General features: G+C 42.8%; 1 protein-coding gene across 1 annotated transcript in view; it reads right to left on the reverse strand.

Annotated features, from left to right (window-relative positions):
• Nucleotides 1-7,483, reverse strand: part of T265_00466 (hypothetical protein) — a gene marked incomplete at both ends in the record, with an annotated part of 178,917 nt that extends 171,434 nt beyond the window's left edge. Inside the window, 3 exons of the mRNA XM_009164239.1 lie at nt 744-1,013; nt 2,107-2,397; nt 7,032-7,483. Coding sequence (XP_009162503.1) covers nt 744-1,013; nt 2,107-2,397; nt 7,032-7,452 — 982 coding nt within the window. The remainder of the gene's footprint in view (nt 1-743; nt 1,014-2,106; nt 2,398-7,031) is intronic.
• Nucleotides 7,484-15,487: the final 8,004 nt, after the last annotated feature.

The following is a 15,487-nucleotide window of genomic DNA, read 5'->3' on the forward strand; positions in this document are numbered from 1 at the left end:
TGCAAAAATGTCTGAATGGCCCTGCAAACCTCTTTTCTGTATGATTTTTTCTAGATATTTCTAATCAGAGAGCTTCATTAGTGCGAGATACTCCTCACCACCGGATACTTGACTTATTAGGCAATGGATGTTTCTGCTTAGTGACTGTACGCGTTATATCCTTCGGAGCTTCTGATACTCGTTGCAATTCCTTATATCTGTTCCTACCCTCGTAACCCCCTGCGGTTTGATTGTCTTACTGTGTTGGCAGTGTTTTGGAATGTAGGTAGCTCGGGTGCGCTGCTTACTCTGTTTCTGTCGGGCCCCTTCGGCAGTCAGTATGAGTATGTGAGAACGTGGCTAAGAGTTTTTGTTTTGTTGTTTGGCGGACCGGTTTCATTATTCGCTGGTAACTTATGCCCTGCGTCATGCCATTTTTCTTTGGGTAATTTCTAAATAGTGCTTTAGGGTAAACTCAGTAAACTCAAGGCATCACGGGTGCTCTACGATTCTTACCATGTAGCTATGGTGTTTAATCCTTAAAACTTTATGTATAACATAATCAACTTTTCCTAATCACGTTTATAACATGATTTACAATTATCCTACTATTTCTAGAAGTCGTCTGCTTATATTCTGTTCAGCCCAGATGGATTAGCAAGGACGTGAGGTGGGCACCGAGTAATTTGCTCACTAGTTACCCATAACTTGCCCGCCTAATGTGCGAATTGCCTTAAACATCAGCAGCCAAATACGTTACTTACGAACGGCGTTTTGTCTCGGGCGCCGTACTCTGGTTTTGGTCGAGTCGGACAGACGTTTCTCTCGTTCGAATAAATTGTAATGGCACCACATGTCCACATTTTCCTTTGGTTCCGACATCCGTTTGATCACGATTGCGGACTGAAAGAAGTTGAGGAGTACGGTTCCGAGAGGCTGTTCCCATGTGACCGGCCTAAGTTCATTTGGCACATCAGCGCAATAATAGCGCCTGAATCCGGAGAAAGTGGTGGATACCAACGGACGTTTGAAGACTAGTTAAGGGAGCAAATCAGGGTGTGAAAGAGACTAATATAAGAGCGCCGATCAACCGGCGGTAAAAGCATAACATCGTTAAGTGAAGAAACCGAATAGTCTAACTGTAACAAACTAGTCAGAACATACGTTTGATAGCAATTTTAGGCAAATTTATACCTCCATCCGAATTACCGAGAAGGGATGAATTGATTTTCAATGTTGTTTGGTTGGCAACACTTTGTGGGAAACTTTTCAGGACTGCACTAATACTTCTCCCCATTTTCGTCAAAATCCCAAACGACTTCACTAGCTTAGACATGAGAATTTGTTCAATAACCAAACGAACAAAATGGTTTGTTTTATTTGCTCAATGTTCCATATACTGCCGTGACCTATGAAAGGAAATCAAGGAAATCCTTCACCTACATGTTCTGAGCATGATCTCCTCGCTCCGTTCCAAGGTCGTTGCATTAAATTTTTTCAACAAGCACATGTTAATGGGTGAACATTGGTTCCGTCCTTTTCCGTTATGTTTTTATCCATTCTATCGTTATGTTAGGTAAATAAAATCCAACTTTTCGAGGCCACCAGTGACCATATGTTGGTAATTTGGGGAGTTAGCTGACAGTCAACTTGGAAATCCCCAAGCATATTCACCTAAACTCAGAATAATCACCATTGCATAAATATTGGGGGATTCCTCTTGTTAGGTTAAACCAACCTGTACTTGTGATCCAAAAATCAAATGATAGTTTTTTAATCCTGGCTAGGTACCATTAATCGTACGTAGCCCAGTAATCCCAAAAGAGAGTTGAACCGGAAGCATCTTGAATATTTGTCATTCGTCCACGAATGACTGATCAGCAGTGTGATCACCTTGAACTGAAATGGGCTACAAAATCACCTTACTCCTTAACCGCTCAGCCCACATGACATTATCTTCGACTGTCTGACATCGCATCTGATTAAAGTTCAGATGATTTGTGGGGTGCTTGCCCTCCATGGAAAATTCTTTTTGTTGATAGGTGGGAGACATTGAGAGCTCCATTTCTGTATTCTGTCAGTCAGTCAGTGAATGTGACGGCACAAATAATTGGACACTAGACTTACCTATAGTGTGACCTTCAGCCTTGACATGAAGCAGCTTCACCGGTTTCGATAGCACATTTTCAGTGTTCTGCCCAGCAGGAGCACAGTAGTATGCTCCGAGGTCATCCTCCTCGAGTCTATCAATCCGAAGTGTTGGTCCGTTCGCACCAACAATCCGATACCCGGGTAGTCTGTACCAAACGAATGAACTGTGTGATACACTGCTCAACGGACAACTGAGTTCAAGTGGCTGACCGAAATCCCCATAAACTTGACTGATCTGACTCGGTTCATAGATGAAATTCCTGAAACCTGCTAAGAGATTGAAAGAGCTTTTTAGATTTCATGAAGAAATGGGAAGTTGGATTGTATGCAAGTGCTTGACCCAAGTTACGAAGCAAACATACGACTTCGGCTGCTTTAAAGAAAAAGATTGAGTTTGTTTTCAGGAGGAAACCAAAGTTTATTCTCGTTGCGCATCAACGGAGAAATAATCCAACGTTGTTTCATTTGAGAATGCCAACATTGGTGGCACCCTTTCGGTGCCTAGCTGCCATGTCACCAGAATGAGACGTAAGGGCTGGAATACTGCTATGTTGCCCAAGCCCAGACAGGGGAATTCGAGGGGAATAGGTTGGGTTCAAACCACGGACCTTCTGGTCGGTGGATTCGTGCTCTAACCACTTAAGCCATTCCGCTCTTTAAGGTAGGTAAATGAAAAATGTTCCGTATTTGAATGTGTTCTTCGTAAGCCAAAGTGCATACTGACCATATTGTGCTTGGCTTAATTTGATGGTTTTGCCTGTTCAACCATGACAATTCAGTTGTGTCCAGAATGTACTGACCGCTTTCCAACAGCTGGTTCCGACACCAGTTTTGGGGACTGAAAAACTGGAAGACCGGCTAGGCTAATGTAGACCGTTGATCCTTCATTTACTCGCCAAAACCATTGGTTAATTTGTTCCACCAAACTATCCACTATGAATCCAATGGTTCAAAGTTAACAAAAGAAATTTCAGGAGTTGCAGAAAAGTATGTGGATAAAAATGTTCATATATTCGGCTTCATACTCCTAGGGTATTTACTGATTAAAACTGACGTAGATAAGGATGGTCATTACCACGTATTTTTAGCCAGGTACTACTTTCCATACCACTATCGCAGGATTCTTTGGTGCTTTACAAAGGGTGGGGCAGGTGAAGTTGGTCTACAGTAGCCAGAATATGACTACGCGACGGTGTCTGTTCAGAACACTTGTGTCAGGACTACCTCGGATTTAGACTGTTGTTCAGTTTCTCTAAGATTAGATAGTTTTAGTTGCTTCAGAAGATGGACCGAACATTTTTCGGCGAAGCAGTGTTTACTTGGATAGTGCTTCCAAACGGTTAGTACGAAACGAAAATTAGTAAAGATAGTGTTGATCGGATTCTGCATCCAGCCAGTGGTAGATTTTCTCGGTTGAGTTTGTCCAGGCCAATGCATAAGTGCACGCCATCAAATGTGAACAGTGATGTCCCTTCAGGAACTAGAGAACCACGAATAGCATCTGCTGTCAGCCTTGGCCGGAACCTAGTTTATTACGATTTCGAACCAACCGTGCCAATGAATATAACGTCACCACAGTCATCCTGATTCTTGTTTCGAGTAATCCGCATGTAGAAACAAGTGCCAACTTCTACGCAACATGACGTGTGTCAGTTTGCCCGATCTGACATCTGCTGTTTGACTCGTGTTGTTAACTACTCGGTAAACATCAGACGTGAACATTCTTGTTGACTACAGATAGTAAGATCTGCTTGTGCCAATTACGAGGTGAAAATTTGCTTCACATAAATACACTGTAAGAACGTTTTAATCTTTGTTAGGCATTTTCTCGGCCAAATCCATTGTATGTATAATCGAATAGTAAACACCCGCAACGAAATTACATCAAGAAAGACGCAGCGCGAAAACGGGGTGACCGGAATCGGTCAGTGCTGAAAAGAATTAAATCAAACAAATACTTGAGTTGAATAGTTTCTCACACTGCTTGACAAACTTATATAGATTATTTTGGGGATTTCGCTCCGCATAATTTGCAGTTTTGTTTTTAAGATCAATTAATTCCTTGCTCGTCCTTCGCTCCCTCACCTTTTTTCAACCACACTCGGTATGCCATCTGGAGTGCTGTCAGCTTAACAACGGGTGTTCCATAAGCTGGGCAAGTATTTTTTCCGCCACAAAACTGAAATCAGTTGGAAAAACGTAGATTTGAGCCATCGAAGCAAAAGACATTCTGATGGTGTTCATATACATAATACATTGATGTATATGAATTCTGTTGCAAGCTCCAAATTTCTGCGGTGCTGTGAGATAACAAAAACAGGTAGAACTGTCAAGTATTTATAGATTTGCTTCTTCCTAATATGAGGTAAGCTTATTCGGGTACATTTTTCTCCAAAACCCAAATTGTTGTTGACTTTAGTTGCCCGCATTTAACTCACGTGCTTTCGAATCCGTGGCGTTATTGTCTAACACACGATATAACTCACGAACGATATTAAAGCATTGCAAGGAATCTTGATTGCTGGTGACACAGTTCTCTTATCCATAGACTGCTGTCTATGACACCAACCAGAAAGCATAGGGAATCCACCAGGAAACACTAACCCACCGCTACGCACCACTACCCTTCCTAACAACGCACAGCTGACGTCAGTTCGACTAGTGATGAAACGTTTGCAATCAAATTGCCCAGCTCAGCGAAGGAGACAACGACCATCTGCACTACCTGAGCTAGCAACATTTCCACCTATAGAATAGGAAATCCGTACTTTTAGGCATGGTCAGCTCACGAAAGAGAGGAAAATTTCTGGGAGAAAAAAGCCGCAATGCTACTGAAATCACCTCGACAGCTCATAACCGATGTTACTCTTCTTGGGGCTCAGCAGGTAGGCACTGTCCCTAAGTTTATGTCAACCATCATTAATGAAAGATCCAGAAAAAATCAGCTGAATCTCCCGTCTAAACGAAATGAGTATACAAATGAGAGTATTTAGAGAGGAAATTTTGATCCCAGTTCAAAGTGCATATTTCCGATATCGTAATGAACAATGAAAAGCTTGTATCAATTCCATTTCACAAAGACGGAGTTGACGCAAATCCTTGTTGGAGTACAGTGAAGTCATTTTTGTAGACATGGATGCTGTCACGTAGACGGCGATGATGCCCGCATTCGAAATTCAGGTGAAGTGCACAAATAAGTGCAGATATCTTCATGTAGGAAGATGAATCGTACTTGGTTTGTAAGATTTATTTTCTACCGGTAGCGTTTATTCCTAAAAGACCATTTTGATAACGCTGTAATTCCCCGAAAAACCCATTTCCGTCAGAGACCATACATCCGCGATCAACAGTTTACGAAACTTCCTCAAAAGCTTCCTTTCCCAGGGGTTCACATTGTAAAGATGATGGCCAGTTGACATGTATGTAAATAGTGGATGAGTACGGTGAACGAAGTCTGTAAACATATTTATGACGTCTGGGTTAAAGCTTTTTTGGTTATTCTTAGTAAACAGGCATACCTCTGATCTCAAGACATCAAAAACAGTACGGTGCACCGTATCACGATAATTCGGACCAATGCGGTCCTACAAGGAATTGGTACAAGGCAGTGCTGAAGCCTACCATGGCGTATATGCCAGTATTCAAGAACAAACTCCAAGTTAATCTCCAAGAGTTAATTGTGAATCCGCCCGCATGTCAGTCACAGGTAATAAAACTTTTTAGATTAATGAAACTAAAGCATTTCTATGTAATAGCTTGAAGGTTCTATCCAGGTTAGTCACTTTTCAGTGCTTCCGTCCTCGAAGGCGGAATCTACCCAATGATTGGTGTTCGTTAGCTAGGTATCAAAACTGCTGCAGTCAGGACAACCTCGGCACACAAGTGGACTACTAAGCTCTCAAATTTATCCAAAATTTGTTTTGACAACGATTCGCCTAATGTTTAACTTGTGATCATTCACTTGGTTTATGTTCACACAAACAGTTGATGCTTGTTGGCTGTGACTTGCAGTGATAAGATCGGTGAAAGTGGGTAGTACAGTCTACAATGCGATCAATATTGAGATGACAAGGTAATTTGTTGAACAAAATTGATACGATTGGTGCTTGGTCAACCTAAACATTCTACACGCTAGTATGCTACTCGATACAAAACCGCTGATCGGCACGCTATTGGCTGCGTAAACAAGATGATAAATTTCGCTAGCTTTTAATAAAAAGGACAATTAAGTAGTCTGTGGGAAATTGGATTACTTCTGGATAATCTTTTGCAAATATGAGGAGACGAATAGTTCTGGCACATCAGTATTCTGAGGTTACGATTCCAAGTTGTATTTTTTGAGACAAGAATAACTTGAACAACCTGACTCCCAAGAAATCCGTTTATCAATGTGTATAATGGGTTGTGTAACTTTTTTGGACGCAGCCACTCATCACGCGCTTCTGTTCAACATGAGAACTTGATTGAGAACTTCCTAAGCCGACAGACAGGAGACTTTAGACTTGGAAAAATTCCTGGGCCATATTTTTTATCCAACCTCATCTAGTGCATGTTAACAGGATTTGGGGCATTCATAACCCTACAATATTGATTGACATCATCCATGGATAACGGGAGATCTACAGCAGCATGAAAGAACGGACGAGCAGTGAGCGAAAAGGACCAGTTGTGGGTTGTAAACTGCAGTGTGATCGAAATAAGCAGGTCAGAATTTTTCGGACCAAACTACCATATCAGACAGTAGGTAAATAACATGTCTCATTGAAAGTCACACCCGTGCTATCCTTTTTTTGTCACTTTTTTGCGCGATCTGACATTCAGGTGACCAAATTTCATGGAGCTAGGCATTTCAGTAAGCTAATATAATTACAGCAAACCAAATGGTTTCACTACGAACTGACCTGCTGTGTTTCCTAAGCAAAAGTCCGTCCTTGACACAACCTGTGGAATTCCACTTATGTTCCGTTGCACTTCACAATATGTGGTTGAGTTTTCTGACCACGGTTGCAGTTTTAGCTGGGTCAATTCTGCTTTCGAGTTAACGGTGATAAGGACAGTTCGAAGCAGTCTTGGTGATTGTTCCCATTGGTTTTGTTGGTAGTATGAAACTGAATCACCCACCTCCACGTAGTTTGTTGGACAGGTGAGATGTACTGACTGAGCATTCACTTCTGGGTATGAGCAGTACTCGTATCTTCTAGGTAGGGAACAATGCCCGACAGCGATTACTGTAGTGCACAAGACCCATGCAGCTACTAAGACAGTTTTGGATTGTTCCAGTACTGCGTGCGAGCGTGGCATACTAGTGGAACACAATGACATGTTACTGTGTACACTGCGCCATGCGGTATGCTTTCCGATTGAGGTCACTTACCCGGCCGGTTATGCCGGTCTATTTATACGGCAACTTCACGTAACAACCTCGTCGTTGTTCACTGAATAGCGCCCAACTGCTATTGGTTTTTGTTCGATGGGGCCGGATCACTTCAGCTGTGCATTCGGCCGAGTGGGTAGTTGTGTATGTTCGTGCGTGTATGTGTTGGTTGGTTACGCCGAACGGGTTTCAAACATCCCGCATAAACAGCACAGCGCGTGACTATGTTTGCCTTGCAAAGTCGACTAACAATATTCAACCGAAGGCGAGGTTCGAAGACCGACAAATGTACTGTCGTTTTTACTGGGACGAGAAACATTCACTAGATCCGGAATTGGTTATTACCATCAAATGTGTGCTGGCAGTTGAAATGGAAGCTGCAGCTGTTCTAAACACATCAGTCAATGGGAAACTTGTTGACGCAACTTGCTGGCCTGGGAAATTTGATGTCTGGGCGTGGCAGTATGACATTTTTCTATTTCAGGGCCTTTATCTACAACAAAAAATATGAATTGTTTGGTAACGGACGTCAGGATATCCCCCAACTCCCCCGATTCAATACGTCACTGTAAAGTAGGGACTAGCAGCAGCAACGCCGTTAGATATTGTGCAATGATCTGGAGATCCCTGGCTTGCTTCATTCGTTCCAACTTGTAACACTTATCCATTCGCTCATTTATTACGACCTTGAATGATTAGTATAGTTTGAAAGTAGCTATATCGCTCACAATGTTGCTGGTCACCAACAGCATCGAACCACTGAATTGCAATTCGCAATCAAGTAAAAATCTTGCGAGATCTTATAGATTGTGCAAAATCCAGAATCCAATGTTTCTGTGAATATCCACTGTGCGTTTGCTTCGTTGTGCTGATAATTCTCTTTGAACTATTGTGCGATAATGATCGACGAAGTTTGGCTGCGCGCTACTAACCAAAACCACCTTGTAAGAAAGCCATTTGATTCCATTACAGACCATCGTTGGAGAAAGGCTTGATGTGACAACGTGGAATAAGTAAGAGTCAATTTGAATAGTGTGAGATCTCTGGTACCTTACTTGCTGGATCCACGTGATATTCTGCGCAGCAGGGATGGAAACACTACCGGATGCCAGCACCATACTATCTTTCTTTGGTCGGTAAGTGCTGTCTGTTATCGGGCGCTGAGCTTGCGTTGGGAGAGGTTCAACGCAGCCGATCCAACTGATGGTGCTGTACTCTGACAAGATACCAAGTTGTTTTTATTGCGTTGCCTTTGTAGGGTAAAGAAAGCCGGTTCGTGATTGTTCTCCGAAAAGATTTTGTCTTTTCACTGTAATAACGAGTTCGTTCCTCATGGTATATCAGTTAGGCTTAACTGTGTATTACTGGCGTAGTATTGTCGATGCTAATGCAGTTGGTGGGAAACATGCTACGCGAATTCTTCAGAGATAGGATGGAGAAATTGTGAGATCGGGATAAATCGATGCGCAATCAACCTTATTTTCTTGTAGATGCGCTTGCAACAGTTCAACGTCTATGCAACCCGAACCTTGCTAGTCTTGAAATTTTCACTCGTCTCACTAAGCACGGTAAGATGTATGGTAAATGGGTTGATCAACAGGGAAAACGAGATAGGTTTCCAAAGTGACTCTATATTCAACAAAGTGATCAGCATTAAGGAAACAACTGTCCCGCTTTATTTGTCGTATGGCGTAAGACAAACATCACGGAAACTGAACTAATCCGTTAACTATCCCGGCGATACATATGAGTCTCCTATAAGCGGACGCTATTCGACAAAGCCTTACTCGTCTCATGACTATCTTTCAAATGTTCAAAGGCACCACTATTGGCAACCCAACACATCTTCCACGTAAGTGGAAGATCTTAAACACTCCATGCCCGGAATTCCTATCCTTATCAAGAAGAACCCTGTCGCTCCTGATTCCTTGATCAATGGTTTGCTCCTGTAAAACGTAGGTTATTTTTTTGGTCAGTTTCCGCTGTTTTTGCAAGTTTCGGCTGCCGTGTTAGTTATTGATTATTAGTAACTACTAACTGTAAAAATTCACAAATTCGCAACTAATCTTTCCACGCTCCAAACAGCGCGCAGTGAACTTAATTTGCGTCATGGCATTAGTTGGTTTATCACAATTGGTTTAGTTTGGTTTCGACAGTCGGACGTGGGCGCTTGAAAGCATTCTTACCAGATTTTGCCAATTAACCCCCCCACACTGCGCACAAGCTCGACAGAAGGTTGGGGAAATGCACACGGACAGTCAGATATGGTGCGCACACGACCGGATTATCTGTGCGGTCTGCGGATGATTTGGCCTTCGTGACGAGAGTTCGCGTCAACTTGATCCACCTCGGATGAGTACCATTGCATGCAGACTTATCACTGCGCACAATTTTATAACAGTAACTTGCCAAATGGATGGATCGCTTACTTGTAAACCATCCTTCGACACATACACACAGGATATTCTCCACTCAAAAGCCCCAGTTCATTCATGTCCTCGTGGCAGAGTGCGAATTCTGTTCTCGCCTTGCATTTCGCTGTTTGTACTCTATTACCGGTCGAAACATTCAGTGGATGAAGTGGGGATGTACAGTGCCAGGGATACCCGAGACTGGTTTATTTCTATCTCAGAGTGGTTCATCTGACTGTACCCCCTACTGATTCAATATAACAAAGCAGTGCATATTAGTTCGTAAGATATCCGTTCGGTGGCGCGGCTCTTGTATCTCGCGTGGTGGATGATGATGCACATGATTAACAAAATACGGAACATAGCTGGTCTCGAAACGACTCATGATTGCACTTTGAGTACGGCGAATTTTGAACTGATTATCTAGTTACTTATCGACAAGGAATAAGTAGTGACTTTAGACAGTTATGAACCTCCTCCACACGACACGTTAAAAAACGCACTTGTTTTTTTAAACTCAAGTTTGATGATTTGATGGGAATGCGGACACCATAGTTTCAAACTCACCTCACCATTAACAGACAAATCGACAGTGTATAGGCGGATGACGACCTCATTCACTGACCAAAACGTAAACAATCATGAATCTTTTGCAAGGAAAAGTAGGTGTTACAGGATGCACTCCAGGTGACATGCAAGACTCGGTCAGAGATATTTCATCTGTCACACTGTAGACGGTCCGTTTATTGTCTTTGGCTCACTATTTCACGTGAAACACGTGTTCACTCCCTTGTATTTTGAATAGGAGATATGAGCATATGTGCAGCTGTGTAGTCCACGAACATCTCCTGGACATCTATATTCTCAAGACTCATCTGATAGTTGCTCGCGCAGTCATTGTTTGAGTGTATTTGGTATTTAGTATTTAGTGCATTTGGTCATTCCAACGCTAACCCGTGATCGATTGGCGCCTACACTAGTCCCAAGCAACAGTTTGACGGTGGACTTTTGAATGAATTCGGCTGACAAAAGACTCGCGACTTGTGCAACTGATAACGCGATTATTCCCGATCATTGCATGTCTCTAAATAGGATATAATCCTGGGAAACTCTACAGAGCGAAGTTCCTTCCAACTTAGCCGTCTGGTTTTACAAAACAGTTATAGAGACCCTAGTACACGAGTAGAATCAGTGGAAACTCAAACACGGGGATGCAGTTGCAATTTAGCTTTGAAATGTAGTATTAAAGTGTGTAAACTACGGTCATCCCGGGAATCGAGCGGAGAAGTATGTTGATAAGTGGTTGATTGGATTAGAGCAAGCATTGAAGTGAGAATAGACCAACCAAACGAGCTTTCTGATGGTATTCTTCACTGCAATCGCCTGTCACACGTGTTCAGCCTACCGTCAATCAGACTTCCTACCCTTTTCACGGACAGATAAATTGACGGAACGTCACGTAAGATATCGAAGTGAATTCGAAAAGGGTGTGTAAATTCACTCGTATTACGTGACATAATGGCTAGTTGCATGCTAGAACAGTAGGAAATAACTGCTAAAAAAGGCAGGAAAACTCTAGATAGGGCCGTGGACGACTGGTTTCACTGTTTTGCACGTATCTACTCAGGAGAGATTTGAGGCGTACTCTGGATTCGGTAGATTCAAAATGTAAGCTTAAACAAATACGGGTAAAAATGGCTTGATTCTATTTTACCGACTTCATCGGCCACCCGCGTTTTCAGCATCGTTCGACCCTCGTTTTGTCAGGTCAAAGAGTTGTCTAAAACGTCCTAGCTAAATTAGCTGATATGTTGCAAGCCACACGCAATTATTCAGAAGGCGGAGCATGATCACGATCACAAGTCGCGAGCAATTCATACATGGATGATATTGCTCCCATTAGCGAATGATTGTAGGTACTTTGGAAAGAAGCTTTGAGCATGACCACAGTGAGCTTGCTTCTTCCGGCGGTGTGATTCTGAATCGCCAAAGTCTCATAAAGCGCTACATAACTGCGTGCGCCTGGAAACGGTTTGAAACGCTTGTAACTCAGAAGTGAACATTTATCCGGCTTCACAAAACCGACAGTTAGTTTCGAATGGTCCGGCAATGTGCGGTAACAACGCAAGGAAAATCAAGCACAATTTTTCTTTAACTGAGTTGGGTTAACAGAACTCAGGTGAGCGACCAACACAGTCGACGGACCAGAATTTTGCTGGTGGTTCCCACAACGCACTGGACGAGACAGTCACATTTTTTGGACCCAGCTGCCCTAGTTTTGACCAGTAAACAACCAATTTGGCTGGAAGTTGGGACAGCTATACCATACTGGACGGCTACCAGTGCCCGGTGACAGACGTAAAACACGGTTTTCTACTAACATGTTATCAGAATTAGAGTTACGGACGAAGAATAAGGTTAGGCTAAAATGTCTATGTGCAATCCGGGATTTGTCTTAAACACCATTTGGACTTCAGACCAGTTTGTAGAACCGTTGGAGAGAGCTATTAGTGTGGGTCCGTTCTCACGCCTCATTTAATAAGCACCAGCCGGAATTTGGGGAGTCAGGAAGTTCTACCATCGCCAAGGGGGTTGCCATGTATATCAATTAGAAACAGCAATTGTGAGAAATCAGCGGCCACCCGAAGATCTGTGTCTTACGTTCCATAATCTCTGAGTAAGCTAGTGAGCTGGTTGTGCATTAAATTTTTCCATATGCCGTTTTTCTCTCAACAAGTGGATAACAACTGAGTTAAAATCTGGTTTAAATTGATTGTGAGCGTTTTGAGACAGCGTCGAAACCACGCGACAACAGATGAATGCTCAGTTAACACAGAACGGGAAGTGAGTTACATTGCTGCGACGCAAACCGTCAGATTTTATAGTCAACATTAGCACTAGTGACCAATCAGAGTGGCTAACGAACGAAACATAACGCGAACCAGAGGACCATAGCGTCCTTCGTGAACAAAAAAGTTATTCGGAAACGCCTAATGTCACATGTCTTAACGGGTGCAACTGCCGCACGGTAGCACCTACTTGGCATTTCGTCCAGACATCCATTATACCACACATGGACATGCCACGACAACCACCTAAACCTTACCCCACTCCTCTCGTAACCGGGCTATATCCGTTAGCTAGTGAAAATAATTGTTGACCTTGAGAGAGCCCGACCCATTTGGATCGATACTTTGATTTGAGTTCTTTAACTTGGCTCCTGAAGAACAATACCGGAGATTATCGAAACGCAGGTGATGAAATTCTCCTTGCGCGTTATTCCAGCGAATGATCACCGTAGACTAGTCGTTTGATTTCAAGAAAATAATGGGCCAGCTGACGCAAATTTTACAACCATTGTTCCCAAACCTTGAACCACATACGCCTCCGCTAACCTAAATATTTTTGGACTTCGTGGTTAGCCACTGTGATGACTGATAGGCTGCGTAGAGCTGGGAATCCCCATTGAAGTGAGATGCTGCGTTTAGGTTGGTTTTAATTCATGCTACTTTAACATCCATAGAAGATTGCGAACTTCCACACTGCTAGTGTATTTGATGCGTACTATATACGAGCGGTCATATGAAGAGTCGGTCAAAATAGCTTCTTTCAAATATGCTATCTTAGAGCCCTGGGCGATTCCACTTACAAAATATGCAACGCTGTTGGTCAGTGAAACTTACTTCAATACGCCGTGCGGTGGACCCTCGCATGATGCATACTAATGAAGATTTCTAGCAAAGAGAAGGCTATGCTTCCTGTGGACCAATGCAGCATTTATTATCACGCATTCTGCATCAGAAACGCTATGGCTTTGCTCAACACCTGTGACGGCTACACTGTTGAACATTGATTTCCTAAAACTATAATCTGTTCTATTTTTGTTCCATCCCCAAGACTGGTTCAGAAGACGGAATCCTGCCGTTAGCCACAGGGCGCCGTAGTTTAGGTTATTGAACATCTTCTGGACAGATATTTAAAAAAGGACTGTTGTTCCAGCTACGTGCGTCAAAATTTGTTTTGTGTTCCATGTTTCAAACAAACGCTGCGCAACCCGGGCCGATAGTTCTTGACTTCCAGAAAAATAAAAGTCAGTTCTTCGTACCCATTTTCCCTAGTACCAATCCTTTTGAAAGGGTGGTTGTCCTAGTTTTAATTGTCATTCGAGTTGTTTACAGTGCCTACGTGCGAGGGACAGATATCACATAAACAGAACCGGGGCCTTGCGACTGAACTAGGCGAAACATATATACAGCTACTCTGTTCTTCCTTCACTCAACATCATGGCTTTCACTGTTTAGGGTAGGTATTTCTGTACAATATGGACTGCCTTTCAGAGTACACTTATCCACGTTTGTAATATAGATACATGAACATTCCCCCAATTGTAAACACCATTTTTTCAATGATGCCACTTTTGATCGCCATTTGTGTAACACGGTGTCACCTTGTCAGCTCATGTTTAATATTATATTTCATCTTTTGTCAGGACGGCCTTCAGTTTTCATTGGTCCTCCGTTTCAAATGAACCCAAGTAAGCCTTCAGAATAGCACACTAACATCTGTCATATGAGTATATTTGTATTAGAATAATTTAGCAAAATAAACTTCCGCAGATATCCGTCTACTTTTTCGTAATTTCTACGTGAATGAAACGATAAGTTCCCATTAGGCTATCCAGTCTGAAAAAATAGAACCAATGAGTTTTCGGAAAAGCTTGGTAACAATCGGTAGATTTATTGCTCGGGCAACGTTCCGTTTTCGACACAACAGCTTCGTCAGGCCAAGTGACTAATTTACTAGGTTGGTTGAGATTTAAGACGGAAGAAGAACCAAGCAAATATGTCAAGCTTAGTCTGTGTTGGGTGTCAGCCAAGGAATTTTGCGTGTTACGGTGGGTCACCAAGTGCTAAGTTGATGGGGAGACCTAAATGGATTTGGGTCCAGCTTTGGGTCTTGTGCTTCTGGTTCACGTGATGATCCCTCGCTTGCACTTTTCGTCCGACTGTGGATGAAGTTCTGTAAGGATAGTTGTGTAAGGAAGAGGGATACTGTGAACTTTGTTCGGGTTGGGATATCCACACCATGTTTTTGCTAGTGATTCTACGCGCATTGACAACCAATCAGCCACGTGTCAACTTGGTTTATTGAAGACCGCTCTAAGACACGCTCGATTCCATTCACACTGTGATGCTTTGTAATTTTCACCAACTAGGCTATCAGCCGCAGTCCCCACCTTTAAACGTCCACATTCTCCAATTCTATTCAGGGCCTTAGCTGCAAAACCTTTGCAAATAATTTTCACCAACTAGGCTATCAGCCGCAATGGCCGCACAATGGCCTTAGCTGCAAAACCTTTGCAAGTGGAGTAAACTTTTTGCACCAAAATGCTGTATTTCGTTGCGTATGCGCTCAAGCTAAAAATCACCCTAATCTGCATTCATGTTTTTTCTGCTCACCAAATTGCATTGTCCACTGAAGCAATCATACTCTTAGCAGGAAAAGTCTGGTGGAATATCTTCCTAGCATCGCTGATACCCCGAGATGCCTAGATGGGGCTCAAAAGATTGGG

This window comes from Opisthorchis viverrini (assembly GCF_000715545.1).
Source record: "Opisthorchis viverrini unplaced genomic scaffold opera_v5_4, whole genome shotgun sequence".
NCBI lineage: Eukaryota > Metazoa > Platyhelminthes > Trematoda > Opisthorchiida > Opisthorchiidae > Opisthorchis > Opisthorchis viverrini.